Consider the following 27,253-nt stretch of genomic DNA (forward strand, 5'->3'; position numbering starts at 1 on the left):
ATTTCACCCAAACAATTTTGTTGTGATTACAGAATGATGATACACTGCTGGCCAAAATCTTAAGGCCAATGAACATAAAGAAAAAAATATGCATTTTGCATTGCTAGACTCAATCACTTATTTGAGTGGAGCTTCGAAAGATGAAAATAAGAAAAGGGAAAACAAAAAAAAATTAGCATTTGATAAGGAAAATGTGAACACTATGAAATTGGCCTAAATACTATCTGGTCAAAAGATTAAGGCCATACAAAAAGAAGTCCTAAACAGGGTAGGAAATGCCCAACAAGAGATCTCAGTAGTAAGTTGCACAACCGTCATTGCGAATAACTGCAAATATTCGCTTTGGCATGGTCGATATAAGTGTTTGCAGAAGGCTGGCTGGAATGTTATTCCAAGTGGTGAAGATGGCTTCAGGAAGGTCATACACTGTTTGGAGTTGACGTCCATTTTTATAGACTTCCCTTGCCATCTACCCCAAACATTTTCAATGGGGTTCAGTTCGGGCGAACACGCTGGATGGTCCAAAAGAATCACGTTATTCGCCATGGAAAAGTCCTTTGTCCTGCGGGCATTGTGTATTTCAGCATTGTCCTGCTGAAAGATCTACTCATTTCCACACAAGCGAGGGCCTTCAGTCAATAAGAATGCTCTCTCAAACATGCCTATGTAGCCAGCTGCTGTTTCACGCCCCTGTATAACATGAAGCTCCATTGTTACATGGAAGGAGAAAGCACCCAAGATCAAGATGGAACCTCCACTGTGTCGTGTAGAAAATGTCTCAGGTGGTATATCCTTATCGTGCCAATAACGTTAGAAGCCATATGGACCATCCAGGTTAATTTTTTTTTCATCAGAGAGCAAAACCTTCCACTTTTCTACGTTCCATGTTTGGTGCTTCTCAGCAAAGTTTAACGGAGCTGTTTCGTTGTGTGGAAGAAGGCGTGACCTTTGAAGAAGACGTTTACGGTTTTTAAAGCCTTTCTCTCGTAGATGCCATCTTATTGTTCTTGAGCTGCATTCTGCGTCCGTAAGGGCTTTATTCTGGTTCGACGATCGGCTGGGTTTTTGCCAGACAACCCGTCAGATACTCCTACTCAACGCCGGCGAAATTTTCTTGTGTCTATCACTTGAAATTTTCGTTCCGTATTCCTCAGGGTCTTTTAAGAAATTTGCAACAGCAGTTTTACTACGCCCAATCTCACCAGCGATAGCATGTTGAGAGAGACCTTGCTTTTGCAGCTCGACGATTCTGCCACGTTCAAACTCTGTCAACTGTTTAAACTTTGCCATGTTTTTATCCAGTGTACCTCAGGAGATGTCAGTGTGAGATGGTGACAACGCTAATGCTTAAACACAAATGACTAAATTTCATTACGTGTTTACCGATCGTTTCAGTATGGTTTTTAACTTTTAACCGGCTAGTATTTAGGTTAGTTTCATAATGTTCACATTTTCCCTATTAAATGCTAAAAAATTTATTATTTTTATTTTTCCTTTCTTATTTTCATTTTTCGAAGCTCTACTCAAATAAGTGGTTGAGTCTAACAACGCAAAATGCATATTTTCTCTTTATGTTCATTGGTTTTAAGATTTTGGCCAGCAGTGTTTTGGTGAAATGTCTTAAACTGGGTTTCACCAAGATGATAAATTATTTATAATGCCATGAGGAATTCCTTATTTTCTCTTTACAATAAAATACTAGTTAAGCAACAATAGAAACTGAAGAGTTGTTGTAGCAAAAATTTTCATTCACTTAAAGCTTTTGATTATAAGGCCTTGCAAAGACCATTTGGAGGGAAGAGGCTCAGATCCAAAAAATATATAGTAGTAGTCGGTGAAGGGAAAGGAGAAGAACATGATTATTCGTCATAACTCGGTAAAAAGAGGAAAAATGTTTTTTTGAAATAATAACATTGCTAAATTTGTCGTCTATAGATATCTAGTACAGTATTTGTAATGCATTATTGAGGAAATAGGTGTAATGATTTGTGTGCTGTTGTTTTTATTTCAACTATTTATATAATTTTTGTCACAAATTATAAAATAAATCCAAATGAATTTTATTATACTGATATTTTTTAAAAATTCTTTTCATCTATTTCGGTTAGGAACGTTAAATGTTTGGAAGTGCAGATGCATAAATATCATTCTTCTCCACCCATTGTCCCCTAAGAAAAAAGACATAAAGCGCCGTCTTTTGTTCAATGACAACAAGTGATGAAGTGAGATGTATATTTTTCTTGGACACATAATAAACACCAAAGAAAAAGAAAAGATATTTATCTTAAGTTTTCCCCGTGAGCTAAAATCCAATGCATTTTTCATTTTATACAAATTTAACACTAACTTTTAAGTTAAAAATTAGATTTAGGTCATCTTGGCCCAAATAAATTTCAGTCAAAAACAAAATTTTTCATACTTCTAGTTTAGATGGAAATGGACATAAGCTGTGAATTGAGATCGCCTTGTCATTGTGCTCCCCCCAGTGGCTCAGCGGAATGTCTGCGGACTTACAACGCTAAAAACCGGTTTTCGATACCCGTGGTGGGCAGAGCACAGATAGCCCATTGTGTAGCTTTGTGCTTAATTCAAAACAACACCAACCCTTGTCATTGCAATTGGTTGGCTTTGAAAGTTCAACATGTAACAATGGCAGCTGCTGCGCAAGCCGAAAGTCATGTGGTTTTCAATTTAGTGTTATTTATCTATATGCTAAAGCCAATAGATGGTGCAATACACGTTTGCACCATGAACAACGAGGCAATGTAAACTAAAATACTACACCTACTTCATACTCATTGTGTTAACGTTATGGAAGATGTGTATGCTGTTGCATTCCAGCGGTTGTAATTTACGGTATACTAGCTAAAAACTGATCAATACTTTTAGCTAAAAAAATTAACGTATCCTAGAGATTAAATGAAAAACCAAGGAAGAAAGATAAAATATTAAGATAACGAGAAGATAATTGTATTAAGAGATGAACTGAGAGATGAATCCTGGATCCAAAATGAATCTTCAAAATCTAGCTAAGAAGCAAACCATAAATACAATAAAATAGCTTTTAGAGAAGCATATAAGACTAATCCAGAAAAATAAAGCAGCTTTTAGCCAAGCTAATTATGACCAGTTATATACTAATGTTATTGTAACACATTAAATTTCCTTAATTATCGACTCGACTATTTCTAGAAAACGTTGATGACATGAGAGAAAAGCAACTTTAACGGTATGAAATTAAAGAAGTAAACGTTCACAGTTTGTTTAACATATTTGGATGAAATATACAAAGGATGAGTCAGTGCCATAAGAAATTGCCATAAATAACACTATCAGGTCGAATGGCAGAGAGAGCATTTTATTTAATAGTATTAGCTTGTGCATTAAAAAATAAATAAAAACGTATGGTGTCAGTCAAATAAATTACTTAATACAAGTATTGGCCTGGCATGGCCAAGCGCGTAAGGCGTGCGACTCGTAATTCTAGAGTCACGGGTTCGCGCCAAACATGCTCGCCCTCCCAGCCGTGGGGGCGTTATATGTGACGGTCAATCCCACTATTCGTTGGTAAAAGAGTAGCCCAAGAGTTGGCGGTGGGTGGTGATGACTAGCTGCCTTTCCTCTAGTCTTACACTGCTAAACTGGGGACGGCTCGGTGCAGTGGGCTAACAACCTACTCACTTAAATACTTGTTGAAGAATCCGCAAGCGATTGCGGCCCTATGTTCCAAGATGGAATCTAATGGTGATAACCAAACTAACTAACTAATACAAGTATTAGTTTTTAGTTGATGTACTGATAAAAATTTATATCTTCGATATATATATAAAGCATAAAAGTATGTCTGTCTGTCTGTTTGTTTCTCCGTTCATTATCTATCTATTTCCAGTTCGCTCGACAAAACTCAAACAAAATTTGTGAGATGATAGTTTGGAAGAAGAAGGATGATATTAATAAAGGGGACATGACCTCATTTACCCCCGATAATTGATGTTATTGGCCATTTATTATTTTTGACATAAATAAACATTAAATACATTAATAGATGGCGCAACGTCTTAAAAAATAAATTATCAATAACGCTGTTAATGATCTTCATCTATTTAATAGCATGAAACTGAAGTTGGAATGTGTGTTTGTGGGTCTAAAATGTTTCATCTTTATTATCAAAGATGTCTCATGTTGTTCCACACTTCGATGGTAGTTGTAAGTAAGTGGTATAATATATATCTCTGTGTGTAATTGGTGTTATTTTATGCTTTCCGAAATAGTAAACTACACCTCTATCTCAGTGTGTCAAGATGCCTAAACGAGTTTTGAAATCATTGTTTTCACGGAAATCAAAAGTAGCCAAGAGAATGAAAGAGAGAAGATTGCGAGAAACTGCAACAGAAACTGCCGTAAGACGGGCTCAAGATAGAGAAAGAATAGCTAGAAGGAGAGCTCAAGAGACACATGAAGAAACCGCTGCGAGACAGAGACAAAATAGGGAAATGATAGCTAGAAGAAGAGCACGGGAGACAGCTGACGAAACTGCTGCAAGACAAGCTCGAGATAGGGAAAGGAAAGCTCGAAGAAGGGCACAGGAGACAGCTGATGAAAAAGCTACAAGACAAGCTCGAGATAGGGAAAGGATAGCTAGGAGAAGAGCACAAGAGAAAGCTGATGAAATTGTTGCCACACAAGAAAGAAATCGTACTAGAAAACCACCATCATCTCTTAATGTACTCCTTCAGGGAAATAACGAAGAGTCTGTGAACCTTCTAACCAATATTAGAAAATATAACAGTGTTTTCCAAATGACCTCTTGTGGAGCTGGAACCATCATCACAGAACCAGGATACCAAACTCTTGGTGAGGTAACAATGAATCCTGTATTAATATGTTATAATAGATTGTATTACATTTAAAATGATTTTGTTATTTATTGTAGCATCCACCCCTACATTTTTTTCAAAGTTCATAATGTGAACGAAGGACAGGTATCTCAGCTTGTAGTAAATATTTCATGCTTGGATATGGCTATACTACATGGCTGGAATGAGCTAGAGGTCAAAATGCCAATTAATTATTATTTTTCTGTGCAATACGTGTAACTTATTTACATAAATTATTTGATAGAGTGTTTAGGCAGAATATTCATGATAAAACTTTGTAGAATGGGTAGAATGGATGGCAACTGCCTGTTGTGGAGACACAAGTGTAGAGGACAACGTTTCAGTAGACAGAAGACTTTTGAAACGTTGTCTTCTTCATAACAGACAGATTCTGTCTGTTCTACAAAGTTTTATTATTTACATACACATTGTGCAAAGCAAGTCATTGATTGGTTCATAGGTTAAAGGACAAATGCTATTATTGACCAGTTCAGGACTTCTTCAGCAAATAACTTCTAGAATATTTTTTTTTTAAACTGCAACTAAAGATAATGTAAGTATTCTAAAATGTTGCACAGTTATAACAAACCAGTTATTTTAATATAAGAAAATACAATAATAAGAGGAATTTTGGTTTTTAATATTCATCTCTTTACATGACATAGCAGAATAAAATTTGTGCAGCATAAGTAACCCATTTCAATTTTAAGAAATGATTAAGAAGTCCTTAAAAATAAGTATCTTTTTGTCATTATTTTGTGTTTGTTCAGAAAAATATCATTACAATTGAACTTTTACATTTTAATGTGATAACAATCTTCAGATGAGTTTTTAGTATGTTGATTATAACATAGTAAGTATGAAAAGATATTGTATTAAGCTTTAAACATTTAATATTAAACTTGGTAACAGTCATGTCAAATGTGTTAGTTATGAAAAACAAAAATTATATGCAGGTGACTTTTTTTTTACTCCTTGAAGTAAACCAAGTTATTTGGTCTTCAGTAATAGAAAATATTTAAAACAAGTTAGTGTAATTTTTCTCGTATTCAACACGTACAAGGTAATACTGTGTGTAAATAAAGACGTTTTAAGAGTGGGCAAAGTTCCATTGTTATAGACCCTAATTCTTTACATCTCAAACTAAATTTTCTTAAATGTTAAGTATTAGGTAGTTTATATCATGTTAAAATGTTCTGTAATATAACAAAATGTTGTCATAAAAATGTGTTAGGTCTTAAATATTAATAGTCAAACTATAAACTGAAGTTTTTCTGATTGCTTTGAATCATCATTTAGAAACATCTAAAATATTTGAAGATAAATTTAGGTTATAAGTACAGCCATAACAGGTGTAAAATTTTAAAGATATATAAAAAATAACATGTTTCAGAAGTTTTAATGATAAAAACATCATGATAACAAAAAGTAGGAAGACTTGATGTAAATGCCCTTTTAGAAAATTTGAAGTTAAATTATTCATTTTTAGGCTTCAGGTGAGTGTGAAATGAATGTCAGTGATGCAGTAATGGAGGTTTTAGAAATAAAAATGGAACCATTTTATGATGAAGAACAACAAAATGCTCTATTGAATCTGGAACTAACAGAAAATGAAGAAAAAACTATAACACCATCTAGTGGTAAGTAAATATTTTATAATCTTTCATATTCTTACTGACTGTTCTCACCACTGTACCTAATGTTGTTTTTAAATGTAGTAACATTCTACATTCTTCTTGGTTGATTAAAATTTTATTTTGTGTAGAATAAAGCCATCAGCTCACTTGATATGTATGTTTAACAGTAACAACATCACTGTATTAGCAGTAGGGTCGAAAAGGTCTTAATGATGTTTGTGATTAATTTCTCAACATCACTGAGTCTTAATTTCATGATTTAAATGATGTTCAACACTGCTGATTGGCAATATAGATAATAAAACATTAAACAAGACACAATAGCAACAATAATTAATTCTACAGAGAGGTTACAGTCTATACTACTGACTTCTGTTCAACAATATACAAATACAGATTATAATCAAGAGATAATAAAGAAGACAGAATTGAAAACAAACTTGGAAAGGATTCAAAATACTTTTAAAAGATTTCTGTCACTGCTGTGATTATTATCAAATGGTGAAACTTTGAGCATCTAGTTTGTTATGCATTTCATGCAAATATAGGTGAGGGTTATCTACACTAGCTATCCCTAATTTAGCAGTGAAAGACTTGAGAGAAGCTAGCTAGTCAACACCACCCACTACCTATTCATTTGTGGTGGTTTACAGATTGTGAGTGTGCATATATGCTGTACATGTCATGACACACACTCTGTAATCATTTGGGTGATGTAGTTGGAGTTGTGGATGAATTGATAATTTAGTTAATTAATTAATTATCTGGTGAAGTTTAGTATAGAAAATTGCTTCCACTAGGATGTGATTCACTGTGCTGTTGTTCTATTTCTTGCACTTATAATTATAGTAAATCTGTTTGTTACATAGGTAGAACCATTCAGCAATGTCAGTCAGCCAGTGAAGTTGAGAAATTTGTAGTTTGTATCTGTTCTGCCAACTTTCTGAAGTGGTTCTAAGACTTGTAATTTTGTGTGTGGTTTTATTTATCACTTAAGGGTGTTTCTCAAATACTTTTGAAGATTTATTATTTGGTTGGAAAAGGTGTATGTCAGTAAATAATATGCATTGCATTTCCACCCTTTTCCTGGTATAAGAACTAATATACTTGTATGTATTTTGAATTTCATATTGTCAATTTTTGTTTTCTAACTGAGTAGTTATGTACTACAAGGTCAAGCTTTTATTCCTTTATTGTGGTATTTATGGACATTTATGATGCAGTGGGTGCCTTGTTGACTTTTATAGTTTAAACAAATGAGAAAAAAAAACTTTCAGGACATGTTTAGATGTGTAGCCCATGAAGTTTCAAAGCTGAGATGCAACATTCATATTACATGAAACTGTGGTTGAAAAAAAAAAAATTGGTTAAATATAGAAAATGCTATACTTATTTTAAGTTACATAGACTTATTATCACTGTTTTGTTTAAAACTGTGTGACTTCCAGGGTATTATGAATGCCATATTATGCTTAAAAAGAAATCAGGAAATTCTTATCCAACAATGATTTTGTTGGGATCTTGTAAAATCAATCCAAAATCAAATTTGTATGTTATTTTAACCTTTTAATTACAAGATTAAATAAATAAAAGTTATAATGAATTAATCTCAGCTTTCTTGTTTTGATATTTTATGTATGAAAAAATAACTACAAATTGATTTTCACCAATTATTTTAATTCAGTGTTGCAGTTTTTACCTTAAAGGCAAAATGTAACAATCCAGGTGTTATAAAGTTAATATGGATAAAAATCTGTTTATCTGTACTCTGGTAATTTAATAATAAGGTTTTTTTATTATTATGTTATGATTTTTAAATCACGACTGTATGTTCCATTAAAGATAGATGTATTATTAATACTTTTAGCAACTGTGGAAGCTTTGTCCTTATGTGATAGAGGTTCACATGCTGTCTGTGGGTCTGTTGTAGCCAAAGGTGGACAAGAAAATAACTGTAGTGAAGTAACAGGAAAGACTGAGGTAACTTGTAGAATAAAAACTTTACAGTTTTCTGTTTTGGGGAAGATGGCTGCATTCATACAATGGTAACAGAACATATGTTTGTTATTGTGGACATAATAATAATTTTCTAAAATTAAATTTCTTACATTGCTTTTAATCAAAGATGTGTCTGAGCTCTGAATTCTCCGATGTCAATAATAAGCTTCCAGAGCTTCCAAATAATTAGAAAAACTAAGCATAATTACAAATCACTTTATTACACATGAGGCTCCTGTTTATTTGACTTACTGACATAAACTTATATGAAAATCCCCTCCCCTCTCTCTCTAACTCTACTGAGTTTATGGACATATTTTAACCAATAGGAAGAGTAGATTCTCTTTGTACAAGTTTTATTAGAACAAATGTTTTAGATTAACAGTTTGCTGTAGTTTCTTAGTAAGAAAATTTTGTAATCTTGCTCAGAACATGTAATAAATGTTTTTGTGTTTTAGGATATTTGTTTGAAAGCTACATGAATTATTTTTTGACACCCAGATTTGTGAGATTTGGTGATCCTTAGGCTGTGAGAACAAAATTATATACAAACATCATATACTCTTCATGAAACAGCTAATGTTTTTTTTTTTTTTCTGATTTTGTGCTTTTGATGGAGAATAAACTTCTCTTGTACTCCAAGATACAGTGAATAAAAGTAAATAATGTTAAAAGCTATTAAGTTAAAACTAAGAAACTAAGTAACCTGAAGTAGAATATGCATTCAAAGAATTAAAAAGGTATTATTCCTTTTATTTCATATTTTTTAACATTTCATGTCATTCAGTTAATATTAGGGTTGAGAAAATAAGAGATAAAATACAAAGATTTATTAACAAAAATATTAATATTAAAATATTCTTGAGGCTTTTTTTTATTGAAATAAAAAACTGTTTGATGAAACAAGTATTCTAAAACATGACATGAAAGCCACATTTCAGAGAGATTGACTCAGTAACAGTTTGGGAAATCCACACACAAAATGTTTGTAAAGATAATTTGCTGACAGTGATTTTCTTATGTGCAACAAACTTGTAAAAAAACTTCCCTAAATTCATTAAGATATACTTAGTAAATACAGAATTATAATAAATATTATTATGTGTATCATCACTGACACAGAGATTGATATATTATACCAACAAAGAACTTAGTGTTAAAGATTACTTTTAATATCTACTGGTGTAAAGAGATTCCTAAAATTCCTTTGCTTATTTTGCAGTAAGTAGACTTTGGAAATATTTCTAGATAATATACCCATTATGTACTAAATGAATTTTTAGATAATATACACATGTAAAATTTATTTCTGATAAAATACATCCAGTGTTGATTCAGTGCTGCCCTCTATATGCATACTTTTTCCTCAGCATAGAAAATGACTAGATGTTAATCCACAGTATGTTGAGGAACAACAAACAGATAAGAATACAAATCTAGAGAAGGGTGAGAAGCTATTTGAAGGCACCCTTGGTCAAAAAGAAATGCTGAAAGGAAACAGAATCATCTTTTGGAGGGAAAAAATGTGAACAGTAGATTAAAGGTTGGAGGAAAAAGGAAGGGTAGATCCAACAGATAAAACCTGTAGTCCTCAAGTATGAACTACAAATGTATACCATGGAATTGCAAATCAAACCAGTTGGGCCCCCACCATTTTTATAATTGTCACTGATGAGACTGTTAGTGGATGGTAAAAGAGGAACAGGACAGAAGAACAGAGAGTAAAAAGAATTTGGGACAAATGGAAGTGGAGAAGGAGCTTGGGAAAGATAGGACATAAGGGAAGTTAAGGAAAAGTTTTGCCATATAGTCTTGGGCATCCTGTTGGTGGAAGATTATTGTATGTTTATTTGTCTGCAGTGTGGAAACATGAGACCAAGTTGGTGTCTTGAGTCTAGTGGTGAAGAAACACTCTTGCATATGGATTGCAGCACTGAATCAGTAAAGCTACATGCGAGTTGAAATAAGTATCTATCAGATGTACACTTTTAGTTTTGGAAAATGTTAACATTTATATGCGAGGAAATTATTCATTGATGAAAGGGGATTTTCCATCAAACTAACTTGATATACATCACAGAATGTTTGTACAGAGAACTGTACAAGTAAATTTATGAAATGGGAAGCTTTGTGTGTTTGACTTATCAGTAAAAGTGTTAATACCCATACCAGCTGTTCTGAGATACATTTTTATTTGAAGTGGGTTTCTCATCATCAAGTATCTTGTTTGATATTGATCCATCTAATGTGATCCTTATATTTCAGAACACTTTGGTCAAAGTGAAAACTGAACCTCCTGACTTACAAGAAGATGAGGCTGTTTTAGGATACAGTGAGAATAACAATGATTATATAGGTATTTCAAAAGATGAAGTTCTTGGAATGGGAAAGGAAAATTAATTTCCAGAAGGGATGCATCAACTTGACTCTGAGGTAGAATGTGCATCTGGTAAGTAAAAACATACATTCAAGAATCTGGGTTCAAAATTTTTTTTTAAGAAATTAAAGTTTAATAATTGACACAGAATTAACTCTTAAGTTTAAATATTATATTTGATAATACTCTCATCCAAGTGTCCTTTAATAAATGTTCCCAAATATAACATCAGAAAAGAACTATACTTGATTGATGGGATTACCCGAGTTACAGAAATACAATGTGAATTTTAAGTTTAGTGATAAAGTCTGTTAGTTAAAGATCAATTGAAGTTGGAGTTGTGCATCAATGCATTGTTATAATAGGTGGATGCAGAAGCTGTGATTTAACAGTATAACCTGTAGTTAACAGTTTTGTTTTTTTTTTTATCTTTCTTGTGGCTTAATTACAATTATGATGAGATTATAAATTATTTGGTACAATAATGAGTATAGATTAATTTCACTTATTATTTTGTCAATTTTAAATCAGCAGCAGTTAAGTTGTGTAGATTTAGTATTTATTATCTAATGAGGTTTTGGACTGTTGGTAAATAATACAAAAAAAACCTAATTGAGAAATGTTATTTGGGTCTTTGAAAATGGCAAAACTATAATTTTCGTACCTTCAATAATATAATGGTGTATAAAACTGTTTACAATTCTGGAAATGTAATTTTACATGAAAATAAAAATATACTGATAAAATAATTACCCTAGAGTTTGAGCTAATACAAAACAATACCTACACCATTAGGCGACTAACAAATATAACCATTAAAGAAATAATGTATACTAAGTTGCACAGTTTATTGCTTTCAGAAATAGAGCTTATGGAAACATGTTAATTATTTGAATTGTCATTTAAAAAATTAAACTTGCACTTAACTGTATATATCTGTTTATACTTTTTAGAGGTTAATATCAATATTTTTATTTGCATGTTTAGTTAGAGAATTTGAAAGTGTTTTTAAAATGTTAGTCAGGTTAATGTATGATGTGTATATTAACTGATATAATGTGTCCTTTTATTTTTTAGATCCAGACACTTCCAGAAACAACCATTATGGAAGATTGTTTTCTGGTTGTAATTAACTGATATGAGAAACACCTGATAGAAAAAACAGAAGTTTTAAGAACCTAAGCTCTGAAGAAGAATTTAACAAAATGTTTTCTATAGAAAATAACATGAAAATATGTGACATTGTCTGCAACGGAGATGAAACATATAGTTGTGTTTTGTGGGGTAAGGCATTTAATGAAAGTAGCGAACTAAATTCACATCTGAGGACACATACTGAAGAGAAACCATATAGTTGTTTTGTAAGTTCTAAACAGGGCAACTGTGAGGATAAACAAATAAGAGGATTCACAATTGGGAAAAAACATTGAATGTGTAGCATGTGATAAAACATTTTGGAAAAAAGGCCTAAAATACTTCAGTACAAACACCATTTATAAAAACCATTTAGCTGTTTAGTGTGTGGCAAATAATTTGGAAGAAAAAGTAATTTAAATGTATACTTGAGAGTACATAATAGGGAGAAATGGGACAGTTACACTGCGTGTGTAATAAAAACAATTTTAAGATGATATTAACTAAAAAGAAAATATCCTTGCTGAAGAAAAAAATTCAATTTGTAAAGTGTCTAAAGATTTTAAAGAAACAATAATCTGAAACTATTTGTGATGGTACACACTAGGAAGTGATTAGGTCCTAGTGTTGTGTTATCAAGAAATAGATAGTCTTAACTTCTAGAAAGACTCTGCATCTGAAGTAAGTTGTACAGTTGCGAAGTTTATGGTAACAATTTGGGAGAAGTTGTTACATGAAAAGTAATGGAGTAATAGGAGATTCAAAAAGAGATATTTGCACATATTGTGATTTTTATCTATGAAGTAACATTTAATCACTCAGATTGATTATTATGTGGCTAAATAATTAAAAGAAATGAAATTTTAGACAAGATTTTACATTATTAAAGCACACTAATCAGGTTTATGTTCTGCATTACTTACAAACAAGAGTTTGGAGTTAGTTGACAGTATGGATTCCCTTGAGTCTGTAAGTTTGAAGTTAGTGATGATTGTGCATTGTGGTAGCCATTGTGTAGTTTTCTATGAAAACTGCTTAAAAAATAGTTGTTAGCCTAAACTTGTTTCATGAAATAACATTTTAATACAACCAGAAATTCCATATATATCTTACCTGAAATAATTTCACTTTATGTGTAACATACGATGGCTCTAAATACTGACATACATCAGATGTATATTGAGATCTGCTAACTATGTTAGGAGGTTTTAATTATTTAAACACTGATGGTAATACTTTGTTATACATATTCAGTGATGAATGTTTAAATAATGTACTGACTTTAACCCCTTGCTGTTTCTCATGTGTAATGCCTTTGAGACATAAATTTTAATTATATTATCATATTAGTTTTTAAGAAAATTGACTTTTATACTTTGATAGGGCTATGGATTAATTTCAGTCTTCATTCATTGTACACAACAGTAACGGATAAGATTGTGGCTTTAAAAGTGTTGGAGTAAAATAATATTCACTGTTGACAGCAAAAGATTTGTCATGATCAGCTTGACCACTGTCATTAATGCTATAGAAGCCTGTAGACATTAAACTGCAGCGATACCAGAATGAGTGAAGTGTTTTAATAGTACATTTTTAACAGATGGTGGTTCTAGTATTGAAGATTGATGTGTTAATATACAGTAGATTTCCATTAAAAATAACCATGTTTCTCTTTTTCCTCTCCCTCTGAACTGAGGTGCTGATTGTGAATTATACAGTGCTTGATATGAACTTCCATATTTTTCAGCCTGAACAGTCTCTTGTGGAAGACATGGCTGTGAGGAGGAGTCTGCATTTGAGATAAAGATACTGTAAAAGGACATAGAAGAATTATATCCTAGCCTAAGGGTTCTTGCCTTTAATACTGGAAGTTATGTTAACATTATCAGTCTGACTTCATAACTAGGACATTTAACAACAAATAGGAAAGACCTCAGGACTGCTACAGGCTCAGGAGCTTATGATGAAAGTGGGTTGTGATGGTAGCAAACAGTTTAAATGTATTTGGACTTAATGTTTCAGTCTGTATAAAACCACAAGGTGAATGTTAACCAGCTATGTTTCAGTCACTTTTAGTCTGAGAAAAGCTTGAAATGTGTAAGGTTAATGATAATAAGTAGGTTGAGCTGAGACAGCATAAGTTTCAAAGTTCAGCAAATTGTCTTGAGACTAGACAACATAAAGATGACCAGGACTCTGTGTGTCTAGTGAGGTGGTCATGTGATGCATCAAGTAAAGATCTAGTCACTAAAGTTGTGGCAGAGCACAGCATTAACAGATATCTCTGTTCAGTATGTCACTGCATTTTGTAGTAGTCATTAGAATGATGTGTTAATATTTGAAGGTGCACATATCCCTTACAGTATTAAAGAGGATAATAATAGACACTGTTAATGTTTCATCCCCACTGTGCCAGAGATGATAGTAGCAGGTACCTTCCTGTGTAACCACTATATAGTGGTGGTAAAGTCAAACAGGTTAACTTTCAAAGGTTCTCCCAAGAATGTGAACTTGGAAATAGACATTTCAATGCTTGATATTGATCTTTTGTGGTCTGATGTATAATGCTGAAGAACACTTAATGTTGGAACATTTTTTTAATGACTTGGACAGTGACTTGTTAAAGTTTCTATCAGAAGACATAACAGTTACGGTTAATCAGGAAGTTTTTGTGAAGAATTTCACAGAGTAGCTATTTAATGAACTTGTTCCTTGAGAACATAGTTTTTTTACATATATGATTAACTGAAATTTCCTTCTTAAGATTTATCAGCTGAAGATAGTGAAGAAGTTCTGATCCACAAGTGGCTAGTGTATTGATATTTGTGTCATCACATGAGTCTTGGAAGTCATTTTTTTGGCAGTTCTTTCCAAATTGGTTATATTAGATTAGATGCTATAGCAGGAAAAATAACCAAAAGTAGTTGCTTATTCTGCTTTTAAACACATTCTGGAATTGGTTATGGCTCTCAAGATTAGGAAGAAAAGGCAGTAAGCAGATATACTTCTGCATCTGTTTACAATGGTGATGACATATGCTATCTTGTTCATTAGCTCTGTGCTGTTTTTTGTAGGTGTTAAGTACACGATGCCCCTAACATACCCCCCAAAGAAAGAAGTTTAGTGGAGTGATATGTAAAGAATGTGGAGGCAACAGAATTTACTCACCATGCAAGCTAAATGATGCATTAGATCTTTTCTTGCATGGTTGCCATTTTACAAGGTAACATCATTCTGTTGAGAAAACTCGTGTCAGAATATGTGTTTGAGTTGGGCTACAAGATTTGTAAACAACATGATGTATTTTTTCAGCTATTTAAATATTAAATTTTAAAGTAGGAATGATAATTTGGACCACCTTGTATATAAATAAATCTTCACTGCATCATATGACATGTCTGATCTCTGAATCCCTAGTTTAAGACTTTTTTCAAATCTTACATAGATAATTAGAAATACTTGCAATACTGCAAAGCCAGAATAAAAATGTGAACATCAAATCTTGCTTTACTAAAATATCACTGTATTTTTTACATCTGCATGAGATACCCTCCCACCTCTCTCTGTATTTTAAAACATGTTTATAAATTTCTGTGACAGTGTTATTAGACATATTTATAGTCAACTGAAAGAAAATATCTTTCTTTGTAAGATTTTGTATATAGTTATTTCATTTTGCTTGTCATAAATACACACTGCTCAACATCCATTGTATGTTATGATGCTTTTTCAGATCTGAGTAGCTAATGGAACTTCTTTAACCCACTTTTAGCTTAGATAAAAAGCCATTCAAATTATAGTAGTTTGAGACATCCTGTTGTTGTATCTAACATTTCATGTTATAAAATGCATATTTGTAAACAGTAGGTATTATTTTTTATTTTGTAGACAGCCAACAGAGTGTGAAAAAAGTAATATTATCCAAGTATGTTCTCAAAGTCAAATTAATGATAAATTTCTTGATTTTCATGTGTATTTATTATTATTATTATATATTTTAAACAAAACTAAGATGTAAAAATTATGAACTTGTTAAGTTAGAAAACAAAAAAAAATGTAATTGAAAAAAAATATTTAAAAAATTTCTTGTGATACTAGCTAATATAATTCAGTTTGAGGCGACATGATAATAAATTGTTTGTTTATGCTACACTGTCTCAGACTTCATGAAATGTGAAACCTCTGAAATTCACGGGGTAAAGCAGTAAACTAAAAAACAAAATGTGAAAGGAGTTAAAGATATTAGGACAAATAATCTGCTACAGTCAGTATATTTAATATTTGAGGACTTACAATGTTAAAAACCAATATTCACAGTGGGCAGAGCTCAGACAGCTAATCATTCAGCTTTGTGCTTAACTACATACATATTTTACAACTTTTCATTTCACTTGGCATTGATGACATAACAGCATTGGGTAGAAAAATTGAGAAATAAACAAAGTTTTGCCAAAAAAGAAATTTTTTGTAATGATTTAGGAGATTCTAGAAGTTATTCAGATGAAGTGTGAAAACTTGTGTTTCATTCTTGCAAGTCTAGGTTTGAAAAACATTTAAACTGAATAATACTATAATGTCTTATTATGGTTAGTGGATAGTTCCCATAAGGTTGTAGTATTTGACTCTGTGGCTACTTATGGTTTGTTTTGAACTTCACGCAAAGCTACATGAGGGTTATCTGTGCTAGCCTTTACCACCCACTGCCAACTCTTGGGCTACTCTTTTACTAATGAATAGTGGGATTGACCATCACATTATAAAGGCCTCACAACTGAAAGGGTGAGCATGTTTAGTGCAACAGGGACTCGAACCCGCAACCCTCAGATGATGAGTCGAATGCCTTAACCAACTGGCCTTATGTAAAGAATTTTGTATGGTTTTGTGTATCCATCCCTTCCTTGATTCTATTATTTTTTGGCATTTCCATCCTTACATCATCCTTGTTTTTTTCAAAACAGTGTTTATTACGTTTGCTCTCTTTCTCTAAAAATGCCAATGAATATTTTATAATGAAGGTTAGTAGCTGTGAAGGCAGCAGTTTCAGCCTAGTTGTATTGCTGGACATAATGTGTTCAAATTAGTGAAATACTATACTGCTTCTGTACCCCCCAAGCTAAAATACAAATACTTTGGTGTATAAATCATCTCAACAACTTCAAGCATTGATGAATTAACCCTTCTGATGTCAGAATCAGAATGATCAGTAGAACATTTGGCTATTATGCTATTTGCTGGTTTTCTATCTTAGTGAAATTTCTTGAATAAATTGAAAATTTTAATAGCTTTTGAAAACCTATGTTATGTATTTATAAGGCTTGGATTGTTATAAGAGACTATGATTAGCAATACTTAATATGCACAGGCCATTTTTTTCCTGGCCTCTTCCCACACACTAAGCACTAGTGTACTTGGTGATATTGAAGAATATGTAGACTTCATTGAACATATTAAAACAATTTTAAATAATAGCCAAGGAGGTGGGTAAAGGTTCACTCTGTACCTGTGTCTTCCAGGTCTCATTACAACCAAAAGAAAGCAGGTCCACCATTACACCTGACCTTCCTAGGTCTTACACCAGATATACATGCTAGTCCATATTAGACACTGGACCATAATTCTACACTTCAAATGTGTTGATAAGGGTAAAGGTATGTATTTTGTATGGGCAGCCTTTGGAACACGTCCTCTTCAGATGTGGTAGATCCAAAAGAATGTGAAGAGAGCTTAATGAATACTCAGGGTAGGTTTGATTGTTAATTGTTGTTAAACACAAAAAACACAGTGGACTGTGTGTTCTGTGCTTACCACGAATATAGAAACTATTCCCACTGTTACAAGTCTGGACTTAATACTATATCACTGGGGAGCAAGCAGGTAGATGCTGGAATAAAAGGAAAAACCCATATATGCCAAGGGGCTTCTTTTGTCCCTTAAATGTGTGTGTGTGTGTGTGTATATATATATATATATATATATATATATTATGCTTTCTCAGTGTTTCTTCTGAATGTCTAAGGGATTGTAACACTAAAAATTTATTTTTGATATGGTGGGCAAATCATAGATAGTTGACTGAGTAGCAGCTTTGTGTTTAATAACAAACAAAAGTAAGTTATGCTAAATAATTATATTTATAAAAGCTAATATACATATATATAATTATTATTGAAACCATTATATACCAAATAAATATCCATTAAATACGAATTGAATTAAGTTATAAAAACCTAAACTAAATAATAGCTCATCTAAAGGCAAAAAATGTAACAACTGAAAATAAGAAACTCGCACATTTTGCTTCAGATTCAAGTTATACGGCCAGTTGGCTAGGATGCTTAAGTCTCAATTCGAGGGTCACGTGTTTAAACCCACATCCCATCAAACATTCTCGACCTTTCAGCTGTGGGGGCGGTATAGTGCCCGATCAATCCCATTATTCATGAGTAAAAGAGTAATATTTAAATCCAGGGATCACTTCCCCATGGTGGACACAGTAGATAGCCCAATGTGGCTTTGGCTTAAAAGAAAAACAAACAATCAAACCAATATATAAAAGTAAAGGTTCTGATAAATATACGAAGTAAAAGTTTATACATAATTATGTCGCCAAAAGAAATGAATTAATTATCAATTTGGTTTCAAAAATTGATAAAAAAAAATCAGAAATTAATTATGGCTCATCTAAAAAAACAAGTGAGAAATTTATTATATGCTAGCATATCACATGCCTCTTATGTGCATTTAATTAGACATGCCTGGTATGGCCAGGTGGTTAGGGTGCTCAACTTGTAATCCATGGGTTCAAATCTCCATCACACCAAACATGCTTGCCCTTTCAGCTGTGGAGGTGTTATTATGTTATGGTCAATCCCACTATTCGTTGGTAAAAGTGTCTCTCAAAAGTTGGCGGTGGGAAGTGATGACAAGCTGCCTTTCCTCTAGTCTTACACTGCTGAATTAGGGATGGCTAACATAGATAGCTCTTGTGTAGCTTTGCATGAAATAAAAAATAAACAAATCATTTAATTAGTTTCTATACACAAATATGTGCACCAGAAAGTCATTGAAATTATCATATTCTAGTTGTTTTTTCTTTATTCTTTATATCACATAATGCCTGTTATATCCAAGAAGATATTACAGTAACACATAACATCTGGGTTAAAAGGATTGGCATCTTAGTATCCTTTGCTGGTCATAGTTAACATTGTAGCCAACTACTGCTGTGAGAGAACAAAGTGCATGAGGTGACACCATCAACTGTACAAATTTGTCAGTTGAATTCAGATTAAGTTTGTTTTGTTTTTTTCTCTTAGTTAAGTTACATATAATTTTCATCATGACTAGTTTGGCAGAGATTTATCTTATGGAACAAAAATTTAAAACGCGAACTGTCCAATAATCCAGAAGAGACACTTGTCTACTTTTATACATAGATATACAGACTGTTCTATTGTTGTGTCTAGAGAAAGGTAGGTTTTCAATGTCCATCAGATTTGTCCAATCTGTTCATTTATCATGAAACTAAAATGTGATGGACTTATCAGAAACAGATTATGCTGCTTATTTCCTGACCATATCTGCTGTTATTATCAGGTCTATCTGTTACTAGTAAATAGATCAATTCATTTACCACAAGAAAGAAGGATTGGTTTTCCCACGAGATACAGAACTTGAGCATTTTTGAATAGTTCATTATTATTCTTCAGGAAAACAAAATATAGCCCGGTATGGCAAGCTGGTTAAGGCACTCGACTCGTCATCTGAGGGTTGTGGGTTTGAATCCCCATCACATCAAATACGCCCTTTCAGCCATGAGGGCTTTATAATGTGACAGTCAATCCCACTATTTGTTGGTAAAAGAGTGGCCCAATAGTTGGCAATGGGTGATAACTAGCTGTCTTCCCTCTAGTCTTACACTGCAAAATTAGGGACGGCTAGCAGAGATAGCCCTCGTGTAGCTTTGTATGAAATTCAAAAACAAACTGTGGCAAGTGGTGCATGGCATGGAAAGGATATTTGGCACAGATCTTTGTGAGATTGTATATAGGAAACTTTATTATACCATGCCCAATTTTACCTTGTTTCTCACTTTTTGGTACATCCACTTCTACACTTTCAGTTTTGTTTAAACATTTTCTCCAGTTGTTATGCACTTTTGTCATAATGGTGACATGCTCTTATGCATCATTAGTTTCTTTTTGTTGATATCCAGAATGTGCATGTGTGTTGTTTCAAGTCATCCCGTAAGTAATGTCCGACTTTAGTTTAGAAAAAAAGATAGGATTTCAAATGCTTTTAATGTTGTTTAATCAGTAATGTATGTTCCATTATTATTAATTACTTCCTGCCAATGATTCACAAGCTTCTGAATGCCACTTTTATAAAATTCCTTGGGTTTGGAGGAAAAGGATGTGGAAAAGGTAGTTTTGACATTTTCATGTGTTCCAAGCTCTTTTATATCAAGACAGTTCTGCAATCTTCGGAATAGATGATGATCAGATGGGGCAAGGTCTGGAGAACAAGGAAGGTGTGGAAATTTTTCCAGTCTAGCTCTTTGATCTTTGTAGATGTGATCCTTGCTAAATGCTGCATTATCCTGGTGTAACACAACACCTTTACAACTGATCAAAGCAGGCATCTTTTCTTTCAGTGAAACATTCAAGCACTCTAACTGTTGACAGTTGAAGTCTGATGTGATCGTTATATTGAGTGACAGCAACTCAAATTGGATCACACCAACGATATCCCACTAAACACTTAACGGAACTTTCCTAGGGTGCAGGTCCATTTTGGGCTGTGCTTTAGCCAGTTTACCTGCACTGAGCCATTGCGGTGCTTAACATTTTTATAAAATATCCATTTTTCATCTCCAGTTACTAACCTGTCAAAAAAAGGTGAGTTACGTTCACTAGAATGCAGAGAAGTGCAAATGTCCACTCTTGCTCCAAGGTTGCTTTCTGTTAAATCATGGGGGACCAATTTTCGAAGTTTTGACACTTTTCCAAGCTGTCGTAGGTGACGGTGAATTGTTGAATGGGTTGAATTAAGCTTTTGTGCTAGTTCTTCAACTGTTATAGCACAATCTTCATCAAGTGTAGCCAGTAGCAAGTCATCATTAAACTCAACAGGATGACCTGAATGTGGTGGGCGCATCATTCAAGCTGTAGTCACCTGATCTGAACTTCTGAAACCACCTTCAACATTTTCTTTTGTTGAGAGACTCTGCACCGTAAACACCTTGAATGTTTCGTGTGGTTTCTGCTGCACTGTTGCCTTTTTATATTCATAAAGCATTATATGCCTAATGTGCTCCTCAGACACACCCATCTTCATAAGGGTTTATTTGATTCATGATCTGAAAAAGTGGAGTTGGGATAGTTTCTTTTGTTTGTCTAAACATTTTTAAACCTGTCCTACCACATATATTAGTCATTAAAGCCTTCTACAAAGACAGAAATGATGATGCAATTTCTGTATTAAATTTTCAGATATTACTTATGGGAAGGCACGTAGAATAGTGAGCAGTGTCACTTGACTGATGTAGTGTGAGTTGTGATTTAGTACAGAAAAACACTAGCACTAGTATGTGGCTCATATGCACTTATGACTATGATAATGTGTTTATTATGTAGCTAGAAGCATTTAATAATGCGTCAGTCAACCAGCAAAATTGATAAATTTGTGTTGTTTTTTTGTGTCTGCTCTGCTGACTCAAATACTTTTGGATTTATTACTTCTATGTTAAATGCGCATATGAGCAAAGAGTTTGCATTGCATGTACGAGGGCTGTTCAAAAAATACGCGGACTGACGTCATAAAACAAAATGTACTTTATTTAGAAGTTACAGGTCTTGGACTCCTTCAAAGTACTCTCCTCCCCAACGCACACACTTATCCCAATGGTGTTTCCACTTCAGTGATGTCGAGAAACCCACTTGTTGAGAAATTTATATGCAAAAACGGCTCGTTTGGGTTGAGAAAATATTTTACATAGAAGAGCGAACAACGTTTCGACCTTCTTCGATGACCGAAAAAGTTGCATCTGTCAGTTGTAATAAAAGGAGGATGGAGAAGCTATGTGTCGACAGTGTATCCTATAGTTTACAATTTTTGTTGTTGTTTCTTTTATAGATTAATTGCAGTTGTGGATAAATTATAAAGTATTTCGTATAATTATGAGTATAAATTAATTCCACCCATTACTTTATGAATTTTAAAACAGCAGTCATTAGCTTGTATGCCTTTATTGTTTTTTACCTAATGAATTGTTGGCTGTTGGTAAATGATTAAAAAAAAACACTTAGTGAAAGGTTCTGTGGTATAGAAAACTGGAAAACTTATTTTTCATGAAAACAAAAATACTGATAAAATAATAATTACCTATAGAATGAGCTAACGTGGAAACACAGTTACACCATGGGTCTGAAAGTAAAGATAATCATTGAAGAAAAGGATGTGATCCCTTATTTGTAAAATTTATTGATTTCAAATATCTTGTGAATATATTAATTATTCGAATTGTCATTAAAAAGTTAAATATTCACTCAACTATATAGTTTTATTGTTAATGTACCACATCATGATTTACAAATGTGGATCTATTCATATGATTTAGCCCTTTCCAGACAGGTAAAAAGGCCATGTCATTGCATTTGTTAACTTGCATTCAAAATTTCATTCATCTGTTATTTTAAAAATTTATGTCATGTTTGATATCAAATACTAGATTATAATTCAATTTTTCTATTATACATTATTTAATTTCTTAATTTAAAATGAAACAATTAAAAATACACATTGATATTTGTGTGTTTGCATAGTATGTTGAATGTAGCACTGGTTCAAATTAAACATTTGTGATATCAAAATACAAGGTCTATAATTTTTTACGGATTATGCACTCAGGTTACCGATATTGATAAAATAGAATATAAAATAATAATCTCCTGTCTTTTTTACTTCCTGAGATATCATTCATATACTGTGGTCTTGCTCACCTCTTTCCTTTTTTGTAAATGGTCCCTTGTATACACTTACTTCAATGTATGATATGTGGATGTACATTCATAAGTTCAGAGTGATTTTCTCAGTTACTTTCAAATATACCTGCTTCATCTGTTATACAAATCTTCATGCTAGTGAGTTGAGTCTTAAGCCCATTGAAAATTTCATATTTCTTTAGACACAAATACAGGTACTAAATTTGATAAATTACAGTAGAATTCTGTGGTATAAATATAGTTATTTGTGATTTTTTTGTTATTCAAATATATATATATAAGCTTAAAAAAATGTTTTCACATTCTCCATGTGGAAAATTTGTTAAGGCTTAGCAAGCTACTATGAGCAGCAACCAAGTACAGAGGTTCATAACTTGTTTGCTTTGCTTCATTATTTACTGTTCTATGCTTGAAGAAAAATAAGCTTAGAAATATTTTTGTAAATAGTAATAATCTATACACAAATATAATGTATAGTAATTGAAACATGACTGAATTTTATGAAATATTAGTCTTCTAAATCACAGCCAAAACAGGTCACTTTGTAAAGACTTAATGTCAGTTTTATATTATTGGATACAGTAACGTAAATGCACGTTTCTCATTATTATAACTTCTCTATTGCTAGCCAGATATGGCTGAAAGATAAATATATATAAATGTATAATGTTATGAGATTTAAAATAATTAGACTAAACATTTGTGTTTTTGTGTTATAATTTGTAGTCATTCTAGTTATAATTTGTAGTTATTCTAGAACAAAAAAAAACAATTTCCTACTTTTTTATGGTGGTTATGAGATTGATCAAACTGACTGAACTCGTACAGATTTGTTAGTGAAAATAACATAATATATGAAGTTTTTTCTTACAAAATAATTGATAACTACCTGGACATTATAAGGATTTCGCACACAAAATTTCAAACTTTTCTGATGCATAAAAGTATTTTTAATCTTCAAATGAAAATTACTTTGCATGTTGAATTGCAAAATGAAAAAAGGTACAAGAAAGTACTGCTTAACAAATCTTAAGACTTAATAAAACAGTCTGAATTTTGTGTATGAAAGCATTGTAATGTTTACTGATAACCTGTCAAAATTTGTAAACATATCCTTAATAATGTAAAAGTCATAGCATGAAAACTAATATAAGCACAAAATGGTTTTAAGATCAGTCCTAGGGGTTGAGCCCATGCTAAAAGAGTGAAATGTTAATAACAATACCTTATTAACATTTTAAATTATAGAATTAGAAAGTGTTTTTAAAACGTTAACCAAATTTATGCATGATGTATATATTAACTGATATAATTATACACACTTCTATTTGTAGATCCAGAGACTTCCGTGAATAACAATTGTGGATTTCCTGATTGTGATGGTTTGATCTCAGAATCTAAGCTTTGAAGAAGAATCTGACAAAAAATTTTCTACAGAAAATAACATAAAAAGATGTGAGATGACCTATGCTGGAGATGCACCATTCAATTGTGTTTCATGTGATAAAATATTTAATGAAAATGGGGAACTAAATTCACATCTGAAGACAAAGTACTCAGGAGAAACCTTGTAGTAGTTTTGTGTGTTGCAAAGAAGGTTACTGTGAAAGCAAACTTGAAATAAGTCAGAGGATGAGAAACAGTATGTCACATGTGATAAAACATTTGGAAAAATAAGTGACCTTAAAATACTTCACTGTATACACACAGGAGAGAAACAACTTAAGTGTTTAGCACATGGCAAAGAATTTGGAAGGTGTAATAACCTAAAGAGACATGAAAAGATTCACATTGCTGATCAGCAATGCAGTTGTGAAGTGTGTGGTAAAGAATTTCAAAGCAATAATAACCTAAATAAACGTAACAGGACACACACTGGAGAGAAACCTTATATTTGCTTAGAATGTAGAAAAGAATTTGGAAGAAATAGTCATCTGAAGGCACACAATGGAATACACACTGGAGAAAAACCATACAGCTGTGTAGTATGTGGCAAAAAATTTGGAACAAATAGTCACTTAAAAATACATGTAATGATACACACTAGAAAGAAGTTACACAGTTGTATGCAGGAGAGACTTTGGAAAGAAAAATGACCTAAATATTCATCAGCAAATACACACTGGAGAAAAACTATATAGATGTGAAATGTGTAACAAGGAGTTTGGAAAGAAAACTCACCTACAAAACACTATACATGTGGCAAATAATTTGGAACACTGAGTTATTTAAAAGTGCACTTGAGAATATATAATGCAGGAAATAATACAATTGTGTAGTGAGTAGTAAAAACTTTATTAGTAAAGGTCATCTTGAAATACATCAAAGAATACACAGCAGGGAAAAGACTCCACATATTTGTGGTGTGGGGAAAAAAAAGAGAGTTTAACAATAAAAAAAAACTTAAAAATACGTCAATAAGAATTCACTTGAAAGAAACCCCACAGATGTATTACATGCCAAAGAGTGTGGGAGAAAGTTCGTACTGATGAAAAATAATATATTTACATAGTCTGTGGAAATAACAGTCTGGATTGTTACTTAAAAATAAATTTAAGAGCATATACTGTCATAGTCATATAGATGTTATGTGTGTCATAAAACATTTGTGACCTTAATAAAACAAAGGAATGATAATATATTGTGCAATAAAAAGTTTATAAAAATAAATTAAAAATACACCAAAAGATCTGCACTAAAGAAAAAAATCCAATTTGTAGTATGTCTGATGATTTTAAAGAAATGATAGCTTAAAGAGATGTGTGATGGAGAAATGTTTCCATCCTAGTGAATTCATGATGTTAGAAAAACAGGTTGGTTCAAGAAATCTTCATAGAAATGAATAAAAACCCTATAAGCTGAGCACTTTCAAAAAGGTGGACCTTTCTTCTTCAGGGGCAAATTTGATTACCACCTTTCCCAACTTGCCTCTGAAGTGTATTGATAGAAATGAATAAATAACTTAGAAAAACATTATCCACACGTAAAGTATATTGTACAGTTGTGAAGTTTATGGTCAGAATTTGGAAGAAATTATTAAGTGAAAAGCAGTGAAGTAATCAGATAAAAAGAATGATATATGTATGTGTTGTGATTTTTATCTGTAAAATATCATTTGATCACATAGATTGGTTATTTTGTGGCTAAATAATTAAAAGGAATGAAAGTTTAGATGACAAGATTTTACTTTATTAAAGCACACCAATCAGATTCATGTGCTGCATCACTTACGAGCATGAGATTGGTGTTGGCTGACAATTCCTTTCAGTGTGTAAAGTTTAAAATTAGTGGTGGCTATGCATTATGGTAGACAATGTGTAATTTTATGTAAAAACTAGGGAGAAAAATTAATCATTAGTTGCTATTTATTTCATAAAATAGCATTTTCATGGAATGGGAAAAGTTATGTACTTATGGATGTATTTTTCCTCAAACAGTTCCACTTTATAAAGTCTTTGAATAATGATGTATGTCAGATGTGTGTTAAGATTTGCTAATTGTGTTAAGAAAAGTTAATCTTTTAAACACGTGTTAATATTTTGTTACCATGTTCATTAATGAATTTCTAGATGTGACTTTAATCTTGATGTGTTTTTGTTACTGTTGTTTTTTTTAAAATAATCTTTTGATTATACTGTTATGTTACTTACTAAGAAAACTGTTTGGGTTTTATACTTTGATAGTTAATTTCAACAGTGTGTACCATCTTTACTTAGCTTGCACCACAATAACCCATTGGATTGTGATTTAAAAGTGATATAGATGAATTAGATTGGTGACAACATTACTTTTGTCACGATTAGTTTAACCACTGTCATTAATGCCATTCAACTGTAGCAATCCCAGAATGGGTGAAGTGTTTTAATAGTACATTTTTATAGATGGTAGTTCTAGTGGTGATGATCAATTATTGTTACTTTTGCCACATCTTCAATCCATTTCATTCTCAAATTAGCAGTGTTAATAGTTTTTCCATGAAGCTGATTCTATTGTGCTTTTTAAAAATTCTAATTAAAATCTAGGATGTCACAAAATGGCTAAACTATGAGTTGATGTGTATTTTATTTTTTATGTTGTGTAAAAAGAATTCATGTACTACTTTTGTAAAAAGGACTTGTTGTATCTTGTTGTTTAGCATGCATGTACTTTAAATCCTAGGATTCATGTTTCACATCTGTTTTCTCTAAAATATACTTTGCACTCTGGAGCCATAGGTTTTCTTCAAAA

At 32.4% G+C, this 27,253-nt stretch overlaps 1 protein-coding gene across 5 annotated transcripts in view; it reads left to right on the forward strand.

Annotated features, from left to right (window-relative positions):
• LOC143230978 (uncharacterized) overlaps positions 1-26,608 on the forward strand; it is a 71,522-nt gene extending 44,914 nt beyond the window's left edge. For 3 of the 5 annotated variants that reach the window (XM_076465355.1, XM_076465351.1, XM_076465352.1), the window contains exons 6-9: positions 6,367-6,517; positions 8,382-8,494; positions 10,778-10,961; positions 11,967-16,171. In XM_076465355.1, coding sequence (XP_076321470.1) covers positions 6,367-6,517; positions 8,382-8,494; positions 10,778-10,912 — 399 coding nt within the window. In that variant the 3' untranslated portion in view covers positions 10,913-10,961; positions 11,967-16,171. Of the gene's footprint in view, positions 1-6,366; positions 6,518-8,381; positions 8,495-10,777; positions 10,962-11,966; positions 16,172-24,360 lie in introns of those variants that run through there. The other 2 variants (XR_013016723.1, XR_013016722.1) reach the window with 2 other exon arrangements.
• The last annotated feature ends 645 nt before the right edge of the window (positions 26,609-27,253 follow it).

This window comes from Tachypleus tridentatus, chromosome 10 (genome assembly GCF_004210375.1).
Source record: "Tachypleus tridentatus isolate NWPU-2018 chromosome 10, ASM421037v1, whole genome shotgun sequence".
In the NCBI taxonomy this organism is placed as follows: Eukaryota; Metazoa; Arthropoda; class Merostomata; order Xiphosura; family Limulidae; genus Tachypleus; species Tachypleus tridentatus.